This window comes from Oncorhynchus clarkii, chromosome 1 (genome assembly GCF_045791955.1).
Source record: "Oncorhynchus clarkii lewisi isolate Uvic-CL-2024 chromosome 1, UVic_Ocla_1.0, whole genome shotgun sequence".
Classification (NCBI taxonomy): domain Eukaryota; kingdom Metazoa; phylum Chordata; class Actinopteri; order Salmoniformes; family Salmonidae; genus Oncorhynchus; species Oncorhynchus clarkii.
Genome location: NC_092147.1, coordinates 56,191,544 through 56,215,147, shown reverse-complemented (window position 1 = coordinate 56,215,147; position 23,604 = coordinate 56,191,544). Strand labels below are relative to the sequence as shown.

The window sequence follows — 23,604 nt, the reverse complement described above, 5'->3', positions numbered from 1 at the left end:
CCACTAACATTGAGTGGCTGCTGCCAACACACTGACACTGACTCAACTCCAGCCACTTTAATAATGGGAAATGATGTAAATATATCACTAGCCACTTTAAACAATGCTACCTTATATAATGTTACTTACCCACATTATTCATCTCATATGCATACGTATATACTGTACTCTATATCATCGACTGCATCCTTATGTAATACATGTATCACTAGCCACTTTAACTATGCCACTTTGTTTACATACTCATCTCATATGTATATACTGTACTCGATACCATCTACTGTATCTTGCCTATGCTGCTCTGTACCATCACTCATTCATATATCCTTATGTACATATTCTTTATCCCCTCACACTGTGTACAAGACAGTAGTTTTGGAATTGTTAGTTAGATTACTTGTTGGTTATTACTGCATTGTCGGAACTAGAAGCACAAGCATTTCGCTACACTCGCATTAACATCTGCTAACCATGTGTATGTGACAAATAAAATTTGATTTGATTTGACTTAATATCAAATGCTGATAGTATTACCACCAAAAATAATTACCTTATCTTTGGTTGTCGTCACAGCCATGTATATTCCCCCTCAAGCCGATACCACGATGGTTCTGAAGGAACTACACTGGACTTTGAGCAAACTGGGAACCACATATCCTGAGGTCGCAGTTATTGTAGCTGGGGACTTGAACAAAGTAAATATGAGGAAAAGCTACTGAAGCGCTAACAACACATTTCCTACAGTACATGCTCTTCAAAATCTCTCTACCATTGTTACCCTCCTTCACCACCTGGGGTGTTGCTACCTACCCTCACCACCTGGGGGTGGCCCGTCAGGAAGTCAAGTACCCAGTTGCACAGGGCGAGGTCGAGACCCAGGGTCTCGAGCTTGATGAGTTTGGATTATATTTAAGAAACATGTGAAGGTGGTGATTAAAACGGTTAAGTTTGGATTATCCAACTTTGGGTTTATAAGACCTTTCCTTCCTCTGGAGGCCGCCAAACTATATATGCATGCTATGATCTTCTCACATTTGAGAGATTGCCTCACATGCTGGTAACAAGCAGGAGCTACTATTCTGAAATTACACAAATATAAATTTTCACAAAGTCTGCTGCCTCAGTTTGTATGATGGCAATTTGCATATACTCCAGAAAGTTATGAAGAGTGATCAGATGAATTGCAAAGTCGCTCTTTGCCATGCCACTGAACTGAATCCTCAAAAAACATTTCCACTGCATTTCAGCCCTGCCACAAAAGGACCAGCTGACATCATGTCAGTGATTCTCTCCTTAACCCGTGTGAGTGTTGATGAGGACAAGGCTGGAGATCACTCTGTCATGCTGATTGAGTTTGAATAACTGACTGGAAGCTTCAAAAGGAGGGTGGTGCTTGGAATCATTGTTCTTCCTCTGTCAACCATGGTTACCTGCAAGGAAACATGTGCCGTCATCATTGCTTTGCACAAAAAGGGCTTCACAGGCAAGGATATTTCTGCCAGTAAGATTGCACCTAAATCAACCATTTATTGGATCATCAAGAACTTCAAGGAGAGCGGTTCAATTATTGTGAAGAAGGCTTCAGGGCGCCCAAGAAAGTCCAGCAAGCGCCAGGACCGTCTCCTAAAGTTGAGTCAGCTGCAGGATCGGGGCACCACCAGTACAGAGCTTGCTCAGGAATGGCAGCAGGCAGGTGTGAGTGCATCTGCACGCCCAGTGAGGCGAAGACTTTTGGAGGATGGCCTGGTGTCAAGAAGGGCAGCAAAGAAGCCACTTTGAGGAAAAACATCAGGGACAGACTGACATTCTGCAAAAGGTACAGTGATTGGACTGCTGAGTCATTTTCTCTGATGAATCCCCTTTCCGATTGTTTGGGGCATCCGGAAAAAAGCTTGTCCGAGAAGACAAGGTGAGCACTATGTCGTGGAAAATTGCAAGTTTATGTTATAATGCTTGTATTACATTATAATAGTTGTTTTATTCGACAGAATAGAGTATTGGCTCAAACGCATTAAGAAGGAAAGGAATTACACAAATTAACTTAAGGCAGCACACCTGTTAATTCAAATGCATTCCACCTCATGAAGCTGGTTGAGAGAATGCCAAGAGTGTCATCAAGGCAAAGGGTGGCTACATTGAAGAACCTAAAATATACTTTGATTTGTTTAACACTTTTTGTGTCGTCCAAACTTTTGACTGGCACTGCATATCAATGAATTGACGAGGGCACTACAACAGTCAGCAGCACCCTTCTAGAATCTGAAGTGAAATGTCTACTGATGATCTAGTGCTTCTGTCCACAACCAAGGAGGGCCTAACGCAGCACCAGGATATTCTGCACAGATTCTGTCAGACCTGGGCCCTGACAGTGAATCTCAGTAAGACAAAAAATAATGGTGTTCCAAAAAAGGTCCAGATGCCAGGACCACAAATACAAATTCCATCTAGACACTGTTGTCCTAGAGCAAACAAAACAGTTTAACTTCCACAAAGGTATGAACGATCTGAGACATGGCAATATGCCATCAAAAAGGACCATCAAATTTGACATCCCAAATTAGGATCTGGAAAAAAATACTTTAAATCAGTTACAGAAACCACTGCCCTCTACGGTTGTGAGGTCTGGGGTCCGCTAACCAACCAAGAATTCACCAAATGGGACAAACACTAAATTGAGAATATGCATGCAGAATTCTGCAAAACACTAAATAATGCATGCAAAGCAGAATAAGGATGATACCTTCTAATTATCAAGATCCATAAAAAAAATACTAAAAAAATTCAACAGCAATTCCCAAAACTCAAATCACCTATAGAGAGATGAACTGAGAGAAGAGTCCCCTCAGCAAGCTGGTCCTGGGGCTCTGTTCACAAACACAAAGATGCCACTGAGGTGCCCACTGCCCACATTTGGTAGAAACTGACCTGACCATATTAAAAAGACACATATTTCCCTCTTATTACACAGACCCAAAGAATTTAAAAACAAATCAAATTTTGATAAACTCCCATAAATATTAGGTGAAATACCATAGTGTTCAATCCCAGCAGCAAGATTTGTGACCTGTTGCCACAAGGACAACCAGTGAAGGAAACACCATCATGAATACAAATTATATCTATACTGAACAAAAATATAAAAACGCAACAAGTTCATCAATTTTATTGAGTTACAGTTCATAGAAGGAAAAACTCAATGGAAATAAATTCATTAGGCCCTAATCTAAGGATTACACATGACTGGGCAGGGGCACTGTATGTACCGTTGAGTGATTTCTTGAACTCAACCAGGATAAATTATTAGTATTACAAGACTAAATAATAAACCAATTACAGACATGAAGGTGGGCAGCTGTGTTTAGAGGGTGGGAGGGTTATTACAGCAACGGTAGCCTATGCCTTACTGCAACAGTCAAACAAATATTACATAGGGGCAATTCCATACAGGTTGGCCCAAATAGGTTTTTGATCTTCCTGAAATAAAATCCATAGAAATGTCATTTGGGGGAGGAAGGATGTTTAGCATACCTTTGAAGTCTATTTCCAAAATGATAATTGAGAAATAATGAATTCACATTGGAAAATTGGTGGCATTTCACCTTACCCAGGCCTTCTTTAAGACACGACAACAATGAGTCTGTAGATGCTACAAAGCGAGTCATGCTCTCATTTTAAACCTTAACGTGGGCTCTGAAATATAAGTCATGTTTTGTCATTCATTTCTGAATAATACAAATATATACCCAAGTACCCAAGTAAATTTTTTGATATATTGTTTTAAACAATACAAGCTTTCTAATATGGAATGTGTAATAAGAATCATGCAGTGTTTAGCTATGGGGTTTTCTTACGTTGGCTTCTCGTTGGTGATGAGCACTTTGACCTTGTTCAGGGCCTTCTTGGCACCGGTAGGGGCAGGGAGGGCAGCAGGCACAGGCTTAGTGTGGGCAGGGCTGGCATGGGGGCTGGCGATATAGACCTTCTTACCCCCACTGCCCGGGGGTTTGGAGTGAGAGAAGTCAGAGATGAAGACAATGCCTTCGCTGGTCAGCACTGAGCATGAAAGAAGAGAGAGCAAGGGAAGAAATTATGACAGGTTTGAAATCTATTTAAAGTAAATGTTTTTTTCTTATTATTATTAACTGGACTGTAATGACTGCGAATGGCTTGCTATGTTTAGCATTTTTGTGGCTAGCTCTCGCAATTCTGACGTTTGCTGAATGCAGTTTTGTGAAAAGACCTTGGTGCTTTTGCAACTGAGAAAGCAACTCTTTTGATGCACTTGCCCACTGCTCAGAAGACATATTCCTATATTTCTCTGCATTTTTCGTCTGGAAGTGTCGGGACAAGTTGTAGCCTTTCGAGACAGCGATGCTCTCTTTGCAGACTAAGCACACAGCTTTCTCTGCTACCTCAAATACATTTTTCGATGTATTCATCATTGTCTACCTTCCTTTTCCTAGAAAAACTAATTTTGGCGCAATTTCTAGCTAGGTACTATCTCTAACGGTGACGTGTGTCGGCCTGTCAGTCACTGTCTGTCCTCGTGCAGTTGCTATTTATATGTGCCTTTAAAATAAATGTCCCAGAAGCGGTGGGAGTTGAATACTCGCCATTGTGTAAGGATTTATTGGGCTTTTAATTTGAATAACAAATACATTTTTCAAAACTTTACTATCGCAAATTATTTGTGATCTGAGCATGATTCTGCAGGATTTAGAAATCCATGTTATTTAAAATTGTCGCACCCATACTGCTCAAGCGCGCCAACGAGCGTTGCCAAGGGCTAAAATAGAAGTCATTCCTATTTCTGACGCAGATTGCGCTGCAAGTCCCACCTCTCCCATCTCCTCATTGGTTTATAGAAGCAGGTACACACATGCCATCTCCTCATTGGTTATACCCACGTGGGTGATTGAAAGATTAAATGTTTTTTCGGTTGTCGTGGTAATGAACTATGAAAGTGTAGATGCCAATCACCATATAAGTTCAAAGATGAAAAAGCCTGGAAGGACGAGAGATGACTAGAAACGAGTCGGTTGGCCATTTAATGTGTGGATTAATTGTCTAGCAAATTAGCTAGCAAGTGCAAGCTAACTAGCCATACATGTTTAATGCTTTTTGACCTGTCCCCAAATTAATGTCACTGGTTCGGAGTTTGTTTTAATATTTTAACCTGCGTGTCATGATTGCATTTGGTGTAGGGGTACAAAATAAATGTATGCACGACAGCGCACGCGCGCAGCCGGTTTGGGTTCCATGTAACGTTACAAAGTCAACTAATGAAACAGATACAATTCCAATAAAGGCTATCTGGCTTGAAATCAATTTTGAACTTTGGCTGAAAACCAAAATATATTGAGCGTCAATGTTGTCGGAATGTAACGTTAGCTAGCTAGGTAAAAACTGTTGCTAAGACACGAGAGTGGCTAGGTTTAAGTTGCGTCACAGCTCGGTACCCAATGAGGACATGCTGCATTTCTAACTTTAAATGAGACTGTAGGATCTGTAATCGTAATTCTGTCCATCTTCTTCTGTTTCTCCTTCAACAAAAATGAAATATTATCCTGTTATAACTAATTACATGGGAGCTCTTTCCATCATTGTTTGCTGTAAAAGACAGCAAAGAAAATATTTGTTTTGATTAAATCATCACCTTTCTCGAATATTCTAAAGTGGTCATAATTAATATTTCTCTGTGGCTCGACTGTCACTTGACAACTTTGTGGAATTTCTTAGGGGTCACTTCAAAAAGTGCCTTTGTGATAATGCTAATAAAATAAAATGTTTTAGCAAGACAACTGGTGAATCGATAGCAACGTCATCAAGTGACCATTTAGGGAATGGCGTTCTCAGCTGAGGTGGCAAATTTTGTTCAAGAATACGGAGTATTGACGGAGAACAGAAGAGGGGAAAAACTTACTTTAACATGTGTTGGCCAATCAACATCTAATACAGACATATTGCCACCTCTATAGAGTAAAATTTATATTTTTCTGCAAATCTAAGCATCTTCTGTTTCTGTCTATCCTCCTAACTGGTGGTTATTTTTTTGAAAGAAACTAAATATGCTTCTCTGCATCTCTGCTAAAAATCTGGGTAAAAGATTGAAAGGAATGTGAGTCTTATTCAGTAGATTTAGTTATTGCTTACTTTTCAAAAGTCTACCAACCTTGCCAGCAGACATGCCAGCTAAGATAGTTAGCCAAGCTAGCTACTATTACTTGATTGATAGGCTGAAGTTGCTTCTTGGTAGCTAATTATGACATTGGGAACCTATCTGGGCTAGCTAAAGCCAACTTCATAAAATGTCTATGTGCCTGGTAGTATTAGAGAAAAAACAAAAATATATATACTTTATAAAAAGGACAAATCTGAGATGGCACATGCCTCTGTGCCCTTATGCCTCTGTTTTTTACATTATTAAATATCTACCACATGATTAACCTGTTTGGGATAGGGGGCAGCATTTTCACGTTTGGATGAAAAGCGTGCCCAGAGTAAACTGCCTGCTACTCAGTCCAAGTTGCTAATATATGCATAGTATTAGTAGATTTGGATAGAAAACACTCCGAAGTTCCTAAAACGTTTTGAATGATGTCTGTGAGTATAACATAACTTATATGGCAGGCGAAAACCTGGGAAAAATCCAACCAGGAAGTGGGAAATGTGAGGTTTGTAGTTTTTCAACTCTTGGCCTATCAAATACAGTGTCTATAGGGTTAAATTGCACTTCCTAAGGTTTCCACTAGATGTCAACAGTCTTTAGAACCTTGTTTGATGCTTCTACTGTGAAGGATGGGGAATGGGAGTTGAATGAGTCAGTGGTCTGGCAGAGTGCCATAAGCTCGTGACGCATGTTCACGTGAGAGTTAGCATGAGTTCCATTGCATTTCTGAAGACAAAGGAATTCTCCGGTTGGAACATTATTGAAGATTTATGATAAAAACATCATAAAGATTGATTCTATACTTCGTTTGACATGTTTCTACGGACTGTAACGGAACCTTTTGACTTTGTCTGCTCATGCGTCATGAATTTGGATTACTGGGCTGAACGCACTAACAAAGGGAGGTATTTGGACATAAAAATGAACATTATCGAACAAGTCAAACATTTATTGTGGAACTGGGATTCCTGGGAGTGCATTCCGATGAAGATCATCAAAGGTAAGTGAATATTTATAATGCTATTTCTGACTTCTGTTGACTCCAACATGGCGGATATCTGTATTGCTTGATTTGTTGTCTGAGCGCCGTACTCAGATTATTGCATGGTTTGCTTTTTCCGTAAAGTTTTTTTTTTTAAACGGTTGCATTAAGGAGAAGTATATCTTTAATTCTGTGAATAACAGTTGTTTATTAGGAGTATTTATGTAAATTGTTGTGGCTCTCTGCAAAATCACTGGATGTTTTGGAAGCAAAACATCACTGAACATAACGATTCATTTTATCGCTGTAAAACCTTTTTGAAATCGGACACGATGGGTAGATTAACAAGACGTTTCTTTCATTTGGTGTATTGCACTTGTTAATTTATAAAAGTTACATATTTCTAAAAAATATTTTGGAATTTCGCGCACTGCCTTTTCAGCCGGAATGTTGTCGGCCGTAAGAAGTTAACAAAGATTGACTTCCAACTGAAAGAGAAGCTTTCTACAAGCAGGCAGGGAATACAAATAACGTTTAACCTGTTAGAATAAGGAGTTGGAGGGATTGAGAGAACAGAGAGATTGACATAGTATGAAAGAGTGAGAGAAAGCAAGACCAGATAAAAGAGATCTATAGAACATGGCACTGTAGGTGGGTGATTGCTGCTTACATGCTAGGTTGGATGGATCGAAGGGGTCAAAAGAGAAGGAGAGGATGTTCTCTGCATAGCTCTTCTTCCACAGCTTGGTCCCTGTGTCTCCGTTCCATAGGACTATGTAGTTAGGTGGATGGATGGCCAGGAGAAGATCACGTGAAGCGTCCTGAGTCCACAACCAGTCCATATCTGAGAGCAAGAAGAAAAACAGCGAGAGAGAGAGGGGGGGGAAGAGTGAGAGTGCCCGAGAGAGGAAGATAAAAAAAAGAGAGAGAGAGAGGAAAAAGAGCGAGAGAACGAGCGGAAAAAGAGCGAGAAAGGAAAAAGAGCATATAAGATATATTTGAAATGTTTATGATTGAATTTACTTCTGCCAGATAGTCAAAATGTGGTTTTCCTGTGTTTTATATATACAGCGCATTCTGAAAGTAATCAAACCCCTTGTCTTTTCCCACTTTGTTATGTTACAGCCTTATTCTAAAAATGGATTAAGCAAAATAATTTCCTCATCAATCTACACACAATAGCCCATGATGACCATACGCAAACATGTTCCGAAATATTTGCAAATGTATTAATTGTCCTTGAGTGGCCCGGCCAGAGCCCGGACTTGAACCCGATCAAACATCTCCGGCAATGTTGAACATTTTAAAAATAAAGAAAAACCCTTCAAATGAGTATGGATCCAAACTTTTGACTCCTTATGTATACATCACACACACAGTATTTGGAGAGTTTCTACCATTCTTCTCTGCAGATCCTCTCAAGCTCTATCAGGTTGGATGGAGAGTGTGTCTGCACAGCTATTTTCAGGTCTCTCCAGAGATGTTTGATTGTATTCAAGTCCGGGCTCTGGCTGGACCACTAAAGGACATTGAGACTTGTCCTGCAGCCACTCCTGCTTTGTCTTGGCTGTCTGCTTAGGGTCGTTGTCCTGTTGGGAGGTGACCCTTAGCCCTCAGACTGGGGCGTAGTGCTCTGGAGCAGGATCTCTTTGTACTTTGCTCCATTTATCTTTCCCTCAATCCTGACTTGCCTGCCTGTCCCTGCCACTGACAAACATCCCCACAGCATGATGCTGCCACCTACATGCATCACCGTAGGGATGGTGTCAGGTTTCCTCCAGATGTGACACCTGGCATTCAGGCCAAAGAGTTCAATCTTTGTTTCATCAGACAAGAGAATCTTTAGGTGCTCTGTCAGAGTGACAATCAGGTTCTTTGTCACCTCCATGACCAATGCGCTTCTCCCCACGATATCTCAAACTGGTTGGGCGGCCAGTTCCAATCAAACAAGTGTAGACCTTAACATGAAATACTTACAAGCCCTTAACCAACAGTGCAGTTCAAGAAGAGTTAAGAAAATATTTACCAAATAAGCTGAAGTAAAAAAATACTAAAAAGTAATAATAACAAGGCTATATACAGGGGGTACCAGTTAGAGATAATATGTACGTGTAGGTAGGGGTGAAGTGACTATGCATAGATTGTTTTATACACTAAGGGGGGGTCAATGTAATAGTCCAGTGGCCATTCAATTAATTTTTCAGCAGTCTTACGGATTGGGGATGAAAGCTGTTAAGGAACCTTTTGGTCCTAGACTTGGCGCTACGGTATAGTCTGCCGTGCCTGAAGCTGAAATTACAGTCTATAACTTGGGTGACTGGAGTCTGACAGCTTTATGGGCTTTCCTGACACCACATATTATATTGGTCCTGGATGGCAAGAAGCTTGGCCACAGTGATGTACTGGGCCATAAGCACTACCATCTGCAGCGCCTTACGGTCAGATGCCGAGCAGTTGCCACACCAGGCGGTGATGCAAACGGTCAGGATGCTCTCAATGATGCAGTTGTTGAACCTTGAGGATCTGGGGACCCATGCCAAATCTTTTCCGTCTCCTAAGGGGGGAAAGGTTTTGTCGTGCCCTCTTCACAACTGTCTTGGTGAGAGTTCTAGGAAGTGGTAGTGGTTCAAAAACTGCTTCTATTTAAGAATGATGGACACCACTGTTCTTGGGAACCTTTAATACTGCAGACATTTTTTGATACCCTTACCCAGAGCTGTGCCTCAACACAATCCTGTCTCAGAACTCTACGGACAATTTCTTCGACCTCATGGCTTGGTTTTTGCTCTGACATGCACTGTCAACTGTGGGACGTTATATAGAAAGGTGTGCCTTTCCAAATCATGTCCAATCAATTGAATTTACCACATGTGAACTCCAATCAAGTTGTATTAACATTGAGGATGATCAATGGAAACTAGATGCACCAGAGCTAAATTTTGAGTCTCATAGCAAAGGGTCTGAATACTTATGTAAATAAGGTATCCATGTTTTATTTAATACATTTTGCTTTGTCATTATGGGGTATTGTGTGTAGATTGATGAAGAATAATTTTATCCATTTTAGAATAAGGCTGTAGCAAAATGTGGAAAAAGTCAAGGGGTCTGTGACATATAAATATGTGTAATTAGTTGTTTTAGCAGCAGTAGTTTTTATTGTAGGCCTATTTGTAGTTGTACAACAACCTTGTTATGCTGTTTATTTAAGTTATGACATAAATAAATTTTTTCATTGTTTAAATAGCCTAATACCTGATTTCGGGGACTGGGATATTTGTCAGCTCAAGAGGATAATAACCTTGCTGAAAAATAAAAAAAACTATCCCAGGGTTTATGATAGATCTCATTTTCATTTATTCATAATTCAAAATTTATGTCAGGGAGGTTTGGCTTAATGTACTTGGAAGGAAATCATTGATACAGGTTGTAATTTCTTGGTCTCTCAAAGTTGATGTAATAAATGCAGCAGTGGTTCTTTTCCGAGGTTTGGCTCTCACCCTGGATAGGTTTGGAGTGCTCCTGGATCTCACAGTGGGCCGTGCCACTCACCACATCCCACACGATAATCTTCCCTGCTGAATCGGCAGAGGCCAGCCTCAGAGAGTAGGGCGAGCTCAGGCTGTGGTGGTAGTTCTCCCTGGACCATTTCACCTGCAGGCAGAGAGCGAGGAGGAGAGAGTGGGAGCAGGTGAGATGGTTTAGCCTATTTGAACATCGTCTCTAAAACAAAATCAAATGTGCAAGAAAAACTCAGCTCTCTAGAACACAATTAAAAACAACCAGAACCCAATTGACTACCAAATTACACACGTTGAACTTTCAAATAAAATATAACCTGGAAAGGCATGTGGCCCTGACAGCATCAGGAATTAAATGCAAAAACACAGTACTCCTGAGCTGCAGGATGCCTTATTCAAACCCGGTTTTGGAAAGTGGCTGCTTCCCTGATATCCTATATAACCCCCATAAATAAAAACATGTAAATGTTTTTTTAAAAAGTGACAAATTAGAGCCTAATAACTATATGCATCACCCGCAACATGGGGAAACTGTTCTGCTGTATTCTCAATAGCTGAATACAGACCTTCCTTAGACAACATAAAAGGCTTTCTACCCAAACGCAGAACAGACCACACACACCTGCATGTTCATTGATTATAAAAGAATGCTTTTGATTCCATATGGCATGATGGATTATATTGTAAAACCCTAAAAAAATATACAGTGCCTTGCGAAACTATTCGGCCCCCTTGAACTTTGCGACCTTTTGCCACATTTCAGGCTTCAAACATAAAGATATAAAACTGTATTTTTTTGTGAAGAATCAACAACAAGTGGGACACAATCATGAAGTGGAACGACATTTATTGGATATTTCAAACTTTTTTAACAAATCAAAAACAAAAATTGGGCGTGCAAAATTATTCAGCCCCTTTACTTTCAGTGCAGCAAACTCTCTCCAGAAGTTCAGTGAGGATCTCTGAATGATCCAATGTTGACCTAAATGACTAATGATGATAAATACAATCCACCTGTGTGTAATCAAGTCTCCGTATAAATGCACCTGCACTGTGATAGTCTCAGAGGTCCGTTAAAAGCGCAGAGAGCATCATGAAGAACAAGGAACACACCAGGCAGGTCCGAGATACTGTTGTGAAGAAGTTTAAAGCCGGATTTGGATACAAAAAGATTTCCCAAGCTTTAAACATCCCAAGGAGCACTGTGCAAGCGATAATATTGAAATGGAAGGAGTATCAGACCACTGCAAAAAACCAAGACCTGGCCGTCCCTCTAAACTTTCAGCTCATACAAGGAGTAGACTGATCAGAGATGCAGCCAAGAGGCCCATGATCACTGTATGAACTGCAGAGATCTACAGCTGAGGTGGGAGACTCTGTCCATAGGACAACAATCAGTCATATATTGCACAAATCTGGCCTTTATGGAAGAGTGGCAAGAAGAAAGCCATTTCTTAAAGATATCCATAAAAAGTGTCGTTTAAAGTTTGCCACAAGCCACCTGGGAGACACACCAAACATGTGGAAGAAGGTGCTCTGGTCAGATGAAACCAAAATGAAACTTTTTGGCAACAATGCAAAACGTTATGTTTGGCGTAAAAGCAACACAGCTGAACACACCATCCCCACTGTCAAACATGGTGGTGGCAGCATCATGGTTTGGGCCTGCTTTTTTTCAGCAGGGACAGGGAAGATGGTTAAAATTGATGGGAAGATGGGTGGAGCCAAATACAGGACCATTCTGGAAGAAAACCTGATGGAGTCTGCAAAAGACCTGAGACTGGGACGGAGATTTGTCTTCCAACAAGACAATGATCCAAAACATAAAGCAAGATCTACAATGGAATGGTTCAAAAATAAACATATCCAGGTGTTAGAATGGCCAAGTCAAAGTCCAGACCTGAATCCAATCGAGAATCTGTGGAAAGAACTGAAAACTGCTGTTCACAAATGCTCTCCATCCAACCTCACTGAGCTCGAGCTGTTTTGCAAGGAGGAATGGGAAAAAATGTCAGTCTCTCGATGTGCAAAACTGATAGAGACATACCCCAAGCGACTTACAGCTGTAATCGCAGCAAAAGGTGGTGCTACAAAGTATTAACTTAAGGGGGCTGAATAATTTTGCACGCCCAATTTTTCAGTTTTTGATTTGTTAAAAAAGTTTGAAATATCCAATAAATGTCGTTCCACTTCATGATTGTGTCCCACTTGTTGTTGATTCTTCACAAAAAAATACAGTTTTATATCTTTATGTTTGAAGCCTGAAATGTGGCAAAAGGTCGCAAAGTTCAAGGGGGCCGAATACTTTCGCAAGGCACTGTATATATATAAAAAATCCAAAAAATTAAGAGGTTTTGGGGGCAAAGTAGGCGACATAAAATCTATTTACTTGAACAGACAGTATTAAAAATAAACCATAAAAGAGAATTTGACACAAGGGTGGGGGTTTGCTTCCCATATACAGTCTTGAAATCACTGGCCAGTTGAATAAATGGAACTCTTGTAACATTTACAGTACTCATCAGTACAGTATATGTATATACTGTATTTTATCTTATTCTACTCGGACACTGCTCGAATATTATATATTCTTAATTCCACTCCTTTATTTTAGGTGAAAAAAAAAATCTGCTACATAAGTTCTGTTATACTCACAGACATGATTCAAACAGTTAGAAACTTCCGAGTGTTTTCTATCCAAATCTACTAATAATATGCATATCTTATCTTCTGAGGATGAGTAGCAAGCAGTTGAATTTGGGCATACTTTTCATCCAAAATTCCAAATGCTGCCCCCTATCCTAGAGAAGTTAACAGTTAGTGACTGAAAATAAATTTGACCGGTCATGTTTATCGGTTTATTATAGGTTTATTTGCATAATTTGTGGAATGAAAGTGTGTCTTCGGTGTGAAAACTAATTTGAACTGTAGAGGGCGCTATACCACCAAGAATGTGCTTGGAAGCTTTCACATCCACTAGAGGCCCTGCTAACGTTAGCTTGGCAACTGAGGAAAAATGAAGCGCGCCAAACGTATCTCTGTGTGGGACCCTTCGTTCAAAAGGGTGATGAAGTTCTCTGCAAGCTTTGCGAAAATTTCCCCCCCCCCCCCCCCCCCCCCCCGGGTCAGTTTGTTATATCTGGAGTACTTCTCCTATCTGGTGTCCTGTGTGAATTTAAGTATGCTCTCTAATTCTCTCTCTCGGTGGACAGGAGCCGTAGGACCATGCCTCAGGACTACATGGCATGATGACTCCTTGCTGTCCCCAGTCCACACCTGGCCGTGCTGCTGCTCCAGTTTCAACTGTTCTGCCTGCAGCTATGGAATCCTGACCTGTTCACCGGACGTGCTACCTGTCCCAGACCTATTAGTTGACCATGCTGGCCATGTTCTGTTATAATCTCCACCCGGCACAACCAGAAGAGGACTGGCCACCCCTCATAGCTTGGTTCCTCTCTAGGCTTCTTCCTAGCCAACGTACTAGGAAGCATACAAGCATTGCTTGCTGTTTGGGGTTTTAGGCTGGGTTTCTGTACAGCACTTTGAGATATTAGCTGATGTACGAAGGGCTATATAAATACATTTGATTTGACTCTTGCACTGAGATGCAGTGCCTTAGACCGCTGCGCCACTTGGGAGCTGAAACTTTATCAATGTGGCTTTTTGGCCCAAACAGTGAAAACATGGCCCAATCTTGCTGACAAAGAGAAAAAGCTTACTCTGACCAAGGTCAAAGAGAACCCACTTTCTTACTTTGGATGATAAATATCACTTCAGCTAGAAAACAGACTTTATAATTAGAACCAGACATGAATATAGTTTACTCCTGTGATGGGTTACATTCACTATTGCAAATGTAATCTAAGCTACATGCTATGAATTCACTCAACTTATTCAAAAAAAGGCAGAGGCTACTTCCTGGGATTTTCCCATTATGATATTGAGAAACCCTGACTGGAACTTACCTTGACCACATTGGCTTTGTGCCTCTCCAGAACCTGGATGGTCTGGGAAGTCTTTGGGTCGATGATGAGGATGCTGGAGTGACATCCCTGGGCTATCAGCCCCTGCCAACCCCTAGAAGAGAAGAGATTTAAAATATAGGCGATATAAGTAAGCTATCTAGCATAGCAGCAGGGCATACCGTATCCATCAAAGAAAACATTTACATTTTAGCCTATCAACAGGGCAGCACACAGCTGCTTGAAAAGTGGGGTCATTACAGCAGAGGCATGTTCTAGGGTGAGGCGGTATCCCGATTTTCATATCGCCATCTTATACCAGGATATACGCACTACCAGCTTAGTACACAAGGTTGCGTCAAAGAAATGAAAAAAAAAAAGGGCCCATTGGGCATCTACTAAAAGAATGCAAAAAAAGAATTGCAGTGAGTCAGCTAGCTAAACATAACAAGTGCAAACCAATATTATTTTTTATTTTTTAAAGACATGCAATCCAGCTCATGAACATACATAAAAATCAGCAAAAAAAGGAACACTCTTTACTGTCAACTGTGTTTATTTTCAGCAAATTTACCGTGTAAATATTTGTGTAAGATTTAACAACTGAGTCATAAACAGAACAAGTTCCTGCAGACATGTGAATAACAGAAATTGAAAAATGTGTCCCTGATCAAAGGGGGGGGGGGGGGGCAGTCAGTATCTGGTGTGGCCACCACCATTATTAATAAAAATATAAAAATAAATTAAATCATTTTTTGAATTCCCCCCCAACAAAAATAAATAAATTACATTGGTATTGGCTTTTTTTGGTCCTCCAATAATCGGTATCGTTATTGAAAAATCATAATCGGTCGACCTCTAGTGTTAAGCGTCTCACACTACGGACATTGCAATTTATCAATAAGTGCATCGATGACATCGTCCCCACAGTAACTATACGTACTAGAGGTCGACCGATTATGATTTTTCAACGTCGATACCGATTATTGGAGGACAAAAAAAGCCGGTACCGATTAATCGGCCGATTTTTAAAATGTATTTGTAAAAATGACAATTACAACAATACTGAATTAACACATTTTAACTTAACATAATTCATCAATAAAATCAATTTAGCCTCAAATAAATAATGAAACATGTTCAATTTGGTTTAAATAATGCAACAAGTGTTGGAGAAGAAAGTAAAAGTGCAATGTGTCATGTAAGAAAGCTAACGTTTAAGTTCCTTGCTCAGAACATGAGAACATATGAAAGCTGGTGGTTCCTTTTAACATGAGTCTTCAATATTCCCAGGTAAGAAGTTTTAGGTTGTAGTTATTATAGGACTATTTCTCTCTATACCATTTGTATTTCATATACCTTTGACTATTGGATGTTCTAATAGGTACTTTAGTATTGCCAGCCTAATCTCGGGAGTTGATAGGCTTGAAGTCATAAACAGTGCAATGCTTGAAGCATTGCGAAGAGCTGCTGGCAAAAGCAGGAAAGTGCTGTTTGAATGAATGCTTATGAGCCTGCTGCAGCCTACCTCCGCTCAGTCAGACAATGCTATCAAATCATAGACTTAATTATAATTTAATAACACACAGAAATACGAGCCGTAGGTCATTAATATGGTCAAATCCGGAAACTATCATTTCGAAAAGAAAACGTTTATTCTTTCAGTGAAATACGGAACCGTTCTGTATTTTATCTAACGGGTGGCATCCATAAGTCTAAATATTCCTGTTACATTGCACAACCTTCAATGTTATGTCATAATTATGTATAATTCTGGCAAATTAGTTCGCAACGAGCCAGGCGGCCCAAACTGTTGCATATACCCTGACTCTGCGTGTAATGAACGCAAGAGAAGTGACACAATTGCCCTAGTTAATATTGCCTGCTAAAAATGAATTTCCTTTAACTAAATATGCAGGTTTAAAAAAATATATACTTCCGTGTACTGATTTTAAGAAAGGCATTGATGTTTATGGTTAGGTACATTCGTGCAACGATAGTGCTTTTTTCGCAAATGTGCTTTTGTTAAGTCATCCCCCGTTTGGCGAAGTTGGCTGTCTTTGTTAGGAAGAAATGGTCGTCACACAGTTCGCAACGAGCCAGGCGGCCCAAACTGCTGCATATACCCTGACTCTGTTGCACAGAATGCAAGAGAAGTGACACAATTTCCCTAGTTAAAATAAATTAATGTTAGCAGGCAATATTAACTAAATATGCAGGTTTAAAAATATATACTTGTGTATTGATTTTAAGAAAGACGTTGATGTTTATGGTTAGGTACACATTGGTGCAACGACTGCTTTTTTCGCGAATGCGCTTGTTAAATCACCCGTTTGGCGAAGTAGGCTGTGATTCAATGATAAATTAACAGGCACCGCATCGATTGTATGCAACAAGCTAGATAAACTAGTCATATCATCAACCATGTGTAGTTAACTAGTGATTATGTTAAAATTGATTGTTTTTTTTTATAAGATAAGTTTAATGCTAGCTAGCACCTTACCTTGGCTCCTTGCTGCACTCGCATAACAGGTATTCAGCCTGCCACGCAGTCTCCTCGTGGAGTGCAATGTAATCGGCCATAATCGGTGTCCAAAAATTCAGATTACCGATTGTTAGGAAAACTTGAAAATCGGCCCTAATTAATTGGTCGACCTCTAGTAGTGAGTACAGCCCAATCCGGGACCTCTATAACAGGCAGTGTCAGAGGAAGGCCCTAAAAACTGCAAAAGACTCCAGCCACCCAAGTCATAGACTCTTTGAAATCGCATGGCAAGCGGTACTGATGTACCAAGTCTGAAAATAAATAAATAAATAAAAAGGTTCTACCCCAAAGCCATAAGATGTTAAATAATTAATCAATAGGTACCCAGACTAACTTTTTTGACTCATCACATACACCGTTGCTACAGTTCATCTATCCTGTTGCCTAGACATTTTATCCCTACCTGTATACATCTACCTAAATTACCTCGTAACACTAAATATGAACTCGGAAGTGGTACATTGTGTATAAAGCCAACATAATTCTTATGGTATATTTATCCTTTTTTTATTATTTTTCTATTATTTCCTATGCATTGTTGGGAAGGGCCCATTATAAGCATTTCACTCTTATCCTACTCTACACCTGCTGTTCACGAAACATGTGACAAATACAATTTGATATGGGATTGAGGAATGAAAGCGATTGATAACAGAGAATACTGCTATTGCTGCACTATCACACATTTTCCACCTCTAGGGACAAAGACCATCAAGAAAATCACTAAGACCCAAATGTGAGGGTCTAGCACATTAACTAATCTTACAAGCACACTTTATTTGCTTTTTTTAAACTACAGCTAACTACTAGCATTATGGCATTCATCAGTCACATACATTTACACGCAACCAATGACACTAAACAGTGGCATCGTAATTGGTTGTCAGCTTTAGCACAAAAACACAACTGCAATGTCAAATCAATAACTAGCTAACGTTACGTTAGACAATTAGCGAGGAAGCTAACGTTAGCTTCGTCTCACAACTGGTCATGTATATTAACATTTAATTAGCTTAGCCATTTATGTTAGCTAAAATGTATATTAACAATTTTAACTTTACTCGTAATGTCTACAGATGGCAAAGTAAAGTCAACATGGTTAATCCAAACGCTAACTAAATGAAATGTCTAAGCTAATTGCGGGACGAAGCTATTTCACGTTAGCTAAGCCAGCTTGCTGAAACTTGTAGCAGAACACCACTTGCCAACTGTGAAGCGAAGTATTCAAATTCTTCATTTTATCCAAAGACTAAACAATACAGTATTGTAATCTAATACATATCTGCTCATCTTCATTTTCTGTAGAATAAACCATCTCAGCTGAGTAAGTTAACGTAAATATCTAAACATTTTAGCTAGCTAGGCCAATGCACAGGGCTCCAGAACTCACCAGTCAACAGCAGTTTTGTTCTGCAAATTAAGCGTTCCAGTCAATGTCCGCGCCGCGAGTTTAATATTGACAGAGTAAGGAATCATTGTTACTATGAATTGTATTAACTAGCTACATCCAAATAAATTGACAAAATCTCGCATAGAACATGTATTTTGGTTTGTTGACAGGGGGGGGGGGAAGCAGGAAGTGTCAACTCCAGGATATGTTACAATATAACTGTGAAGTCGGCAATAATAACGAAGTACTTCCGGGTAAAAGTCCCGTCCAGTGTAATTTGTGAATAAAAAATGAGAGAGAAAATAATAGAAAATGTGCACAAGTATCCAAAGATTTTATACTAGTTATGAATAAAAAAATATTTTTACGTATTTCTATAAGATATTATGTATTGTTGTCTTTTTGTCTTTCTCTTCTTTTCTTTCAAGCCTACCTAAATGGTCAACAATGTTTTTTGTGTATGTACACCTATTACTTATTGCACCATACAATACTACCAATACTATCTAATACTATCAACTTAAACCCAATAGTTTTTTCATACTGGACATATATATTGCATCTTACAAAATTATCTGTACGTTGTGTCGCTGTAAAAGGACAGTCCATTCTACTCAGGAGCATTTTGACTTTCCAAATCCACAGTTTCCAAATCCACATCAGTGTCGCTTCTAATTTTACAACCATATTTCATATCGGACATACATATTGCACCATACAACATTTTCTGGTCATTGTGTTGCAGAAAAAGGGGGGGGGGGGGGGTCCCTTTAACACAGGAGGAGCTGTAGTTTCCAAATCCACCACCCCCAAGGTCGTCATTGCTGTTATTGTGGCCCTTTAAGAGTGCAAATCAACTTACATCCAGCTATTTGCATGTTAGATGGTCAGGTTTAATTAACAGAAATACATGTGCCACAGTGGAGCACTTTGGCAGATTACAATGAATCTGAATTGCAGTGCAGTTTACATAAGATATATACAAATAGGTTTGACTTGGACGTAGCCTACCCACACTGTATCTGCAGGCTGTTTTGCTACACCCGCAATAGCATCTGCTAAATATATACATGCGACCAATAACATTTTATTTTATTTTATTTGGCTAGAGTCACATGCCAAGACCAGAGTGGGCACATTTGCTATATAACTTATAACTTATATATAACTGCCAAATGAGCAGTGACACTCCTCTGGGTGTAAACTCTGTGGATTTGGAAACTAGAAGTGCTCCTGATTTGAATGGATCCCCCTTTAGATGTGACACAATGTACAGATAATTTTGTAAGGTGCAATATGTATGTCCGACATGAAAACAAACTACTGGATTTAAGATGAAGGGACATTTTATAAGGGCCGACAAATGATCAGTGACGCTTCTCTGGATGTCAACTCTGTAGATATGGAGACTAGAAGTGCTCCCTTTTATTTCGCCCTGCATAATTCTAAACTCTTATTTTATTTCAATCAGTTACATCGTGTAGACAGGAAGTGATATTTATTCGCTCTGGCCAAAAGTATCTTGTATGCTAACGTTAGCTTTTTGGTTTGAGCCGGTTGCAACCCCAGTGAACATTGGGCCTTTTCAACAAGCTGCTGGCTGTTATTAATTATGTAATAAAACAATCAATAATATCAATTGTGTAAGCACATGGAAATACTTTTTCGGGAATTATTGATCTATTTATTTCATGACTTAAATGTCTGGCTGTGAGTGACGGACTGTAAAACTCAATCTCCCATGATTCCGTAGTACCAGAACTGGTGTTTTATCATTTGTACTGGAACTGATCGTTGTGTTCGTTCTTATTATACCTGTGGTTGTGTTGAATACCGCACTCAACTTCAAATAAACAACTACTCTGCATATAATACATAACATACCTGTATAATAAACAGATTCAACTATTTTGCCTTTTGATAAGATCTTTGATGGCGTAGCTAGTTTATTTATGGCCTGTATGTGTCCCATACAAATATGATTCCATAGCTATGCTGGTATCTGCACATTTTAAACTGTAAACTGTCATTCTAATTTTGCTGTCTGTATACCAATTGTGTAAATGTGAATATACCATTCTAGTTCAGAAATAATTATACCAGCGTTGTTTGCACCTGAGATGTTAATGAATTCAAGCAGGTAAATAACAAAAACATTTGAGTGTTAACTGTGGAGGCTTTGTCTTTTGATTTTCCACAATATAACGCAGTTCCCACGATAATGAAACTAACCATCCACAATGTTTACCAATTTACTTCTGTCATGTGTGAAACTACTATATATTATTTGATTGTGTCTCACAGTATATGATCACACATTTTGGTACTTGTTTTTCTACATTATTAACATACAATAATGTTTATGTTCTACCAAATAGAGAAATGAGCTTGAGCAAACAGCGGGATGCGGCACTGGTGGCATTTGAGGAGGCACTTCCATCTGCATTACAATTTCAAAATGTAGATGGAAGTGATATTTCTTCCCATTTCCCCAGTATATTTTTAGAGCAGTTGAATTATGGGTAGATACCCCAATGTTTGTTATGTTGTAATTTTAATCACAGACAGATTCCCATTCTATGTTTGATTTTAATAAATACTTTAGGATCAGAAGGAGCAAACTGCAAAGTGACAGTAACCTGCTCCTGTCACTAGCCTTGCCCCTAAAACAGGGATTCCCCCCACAGAAGTTTCACATTTTTGTTTTAACCCTATACTGCCACACCTGATTTAATTAATCAAAGGCTTGATGATTAGTTGACTAATTGAAGCATGTGTGTCAGTTAAGGGTTAAAACAAAAATATGAAACGTCTGGAGGGGGCCTTTTTGAGGTTTGGGAAACCTTTACCTAAAGGAACCCCAAGGGAGATGCCAAGAGCGAGATCTCCCTTGGGAGATTTCTTAACAGACTTATCAAAGCTAAGATCATTACACTACTCCCTCGGTTCAGAAAACACAACCTGTGCTTCTCTATCACAAAATGCCTCACGCCTTAACACGACATGCTTTTGAGACTCATACACTATGCTTCTTCTGCTCATCAGAGTAGCAAATGGCAGGAGGGGGTATTGACCTGAGGTAGGCTTGAAGTCAGGTCGCTTGACCATAAGGAAATCCCACTACAGACAACAACCTCAAGAGAGTAAGGGCATCATCAAGGCTAGTGTATTTCAACTTGTCAGACAGCATGACTACCTTGTTAGGAAGTGTCTAACTAGTACTAAATGCAGTTGCAATATACTGATCAAGTTTAGCTGTGTCACTGGCTTTCATTTCAATGTAGGATTAAATACAAAGTGGTGCTATAAAACATTTAACTCCTCAGACCGATTGACTGTAACCTAAGCCTCTCATATCCTCACTGTTGCAATACTGACACTGGCCCAAAACAGTATCTTCAGTAGAGAGCATGCTGTCTACCATTGACTCTCTCTTTTCCCCCCACTTTTGTGCACACAAGGCCTGCCCAAGTCACCTTTGGGTTACATGACAATCTGACCGTGTGAAACTCCCCATCGGCTCCTGCATCAGGGAGACTTGTGGAGATACAATAAAATACAAAAACATGACAGAATTCATGAAAATAATAGCTTGGCTGTATAATTATTTTAAGGTCGGCATGGCATTTGTTTGGCATTCTAGCATACTGTACCTGTATCTTGTGGGGATAGATGCAGGAGCATGGGTACTGGTACTGGAAACTATTAAATACAAATTGTGTTATATTTCTTCATCAACACAACTTAAAGGGTGAAGATATGTGAATTCACTATGACATATTGTGATATTAGTGTATGTCATTATATCAGATATATATGCCATTAAATGACATGTGCCTAACTATGTGGTTTTAATGTACATTAGCTGTGGTTCCTCTTATTTGGTGAGTAATATAAAAATAAAAAACATCTATTTGCAATACATGCAACCTAAAAGTTAATGCCTGTAAGACAGAGATTGTTCCTGGAAGGTAAGGGACCCCTCATCATCCTGATGAATTACGGTGGTTGGAGACAAGGAGCGATAAAACAGAGACTGTTTTATGTCAAACTCTGTCAAACAGAGACTACCTGTTGTGTAAAACCTTGGTGCTATGGGTGGCTATGTCACATGCGGGACAGAGAAGATTCCTGTATTACATGTGTGTTTATTGTTTAGGTGTTTCATATTAAATCCTTTTTAGACATGCTGCACAATTTTCAATGCATCAGTATTTATAGTCCAAATATATAGAACAATTTATCTGTGATTTTTTTGGTGTCACGTTTTGGATTCTAGTTTGTCTTTTTCCTATGGCTGTACCACAGCTGTGTGGTTGCCCCACTAACATTGACTAGTGGCAAGCACGTCATCCTGATTGGAATAAATGGTAAGTTTGTGGTTTTTAAGGTCTTTACTTATATTCACATGTTTTTAAAGAATGTCATTAATTACTTCCTAATAATTACTATTGAATACAAACAGTGTAGTTATTCCCTTCGTAAGGCGATAAAACAGGCAAAACGACAGTATAGAGACCAAGTGGAGTCACAATTCAACGGCTCAGACATTAGGCGTATGTGGCAGGGTCTACAAACATTCACGGAAAACAAAGGGAAAACCAGCCACATTGCAGACACCGACATCTTGCTTCCGGACAAGCTAAACACCTTCTTTGCCTGCTTTAACGATAACACAGTGCCACCGACGTGGCCCGCTAACAAGAACTGTAGGCTCTCCTTCTATGTGGCCGACATGAGAAAGACATTTAAGCGTATTAACCTTCACAGCGCTGCCAGCCCAGACGGCATCCACAGCTGCTTCCGAAGAGCATGCGCACACCAGCTGGCTGGAGTGTTTATGGATATATTAAATTTCTCCCTGTCCCAGTCTGCGGTCCCCACATGCTTCAAGATGTCCACCATTGTTCCTGTACCCAGGAAACCAAAGGTAACTGAACTAAATGACATTTACCCGTAGCACTTCTGTCATCATGAAGTGCTTTGAGAGACTAGTTAAGGATCATATCACATCTGCCTTACCTGACACTGCCCATAT

General features: G+C 39.6%; 1 protein-coding gene across 1 annotated transcript in view; it reads right to left on the bottom strand.

Annotated features, from left to right (window-relative positions):
- The window catches only part of LOC139409067 (WD repeat domain 11), a 140,556-nt gene extending 121,771 nt beyond the window's left edge, over positions 1 to 18,785 (bottom strand). The window contains exons 1-5 of the mRNA XM_071153746.1: positions 18,567 to 18,785; positions 14,635 to 14,746; positions 10,649 to 10,802; positions 7,822 to 7,995; positions 3,852 to 4,053 (exon numbers count right to left, since the gene is read on the bottom strand). Of these exons, the coding sequence (XP_071009847.1) occupies positions 3,852 to 4,053; positions 7,822 to 7,995; positions 10,649 to 10,802; positions 14,635 to 14,746; positions 18,567 to 18,652 (728 nt within the window). The 5' untranslated portion in view covers positions 18,653 to 18,785. The remainder of the gene's footprint in view (positions 1 to 3,851; positions 4,054 to 7,821; positions 7,996 to 10,648; positions 10,803 to 14,634; positions 14,747 to 18,566) is intronic.
- Between the last annotated feature and the right edge of the window lie 4,819 nt (positions 18,786 to 23,604).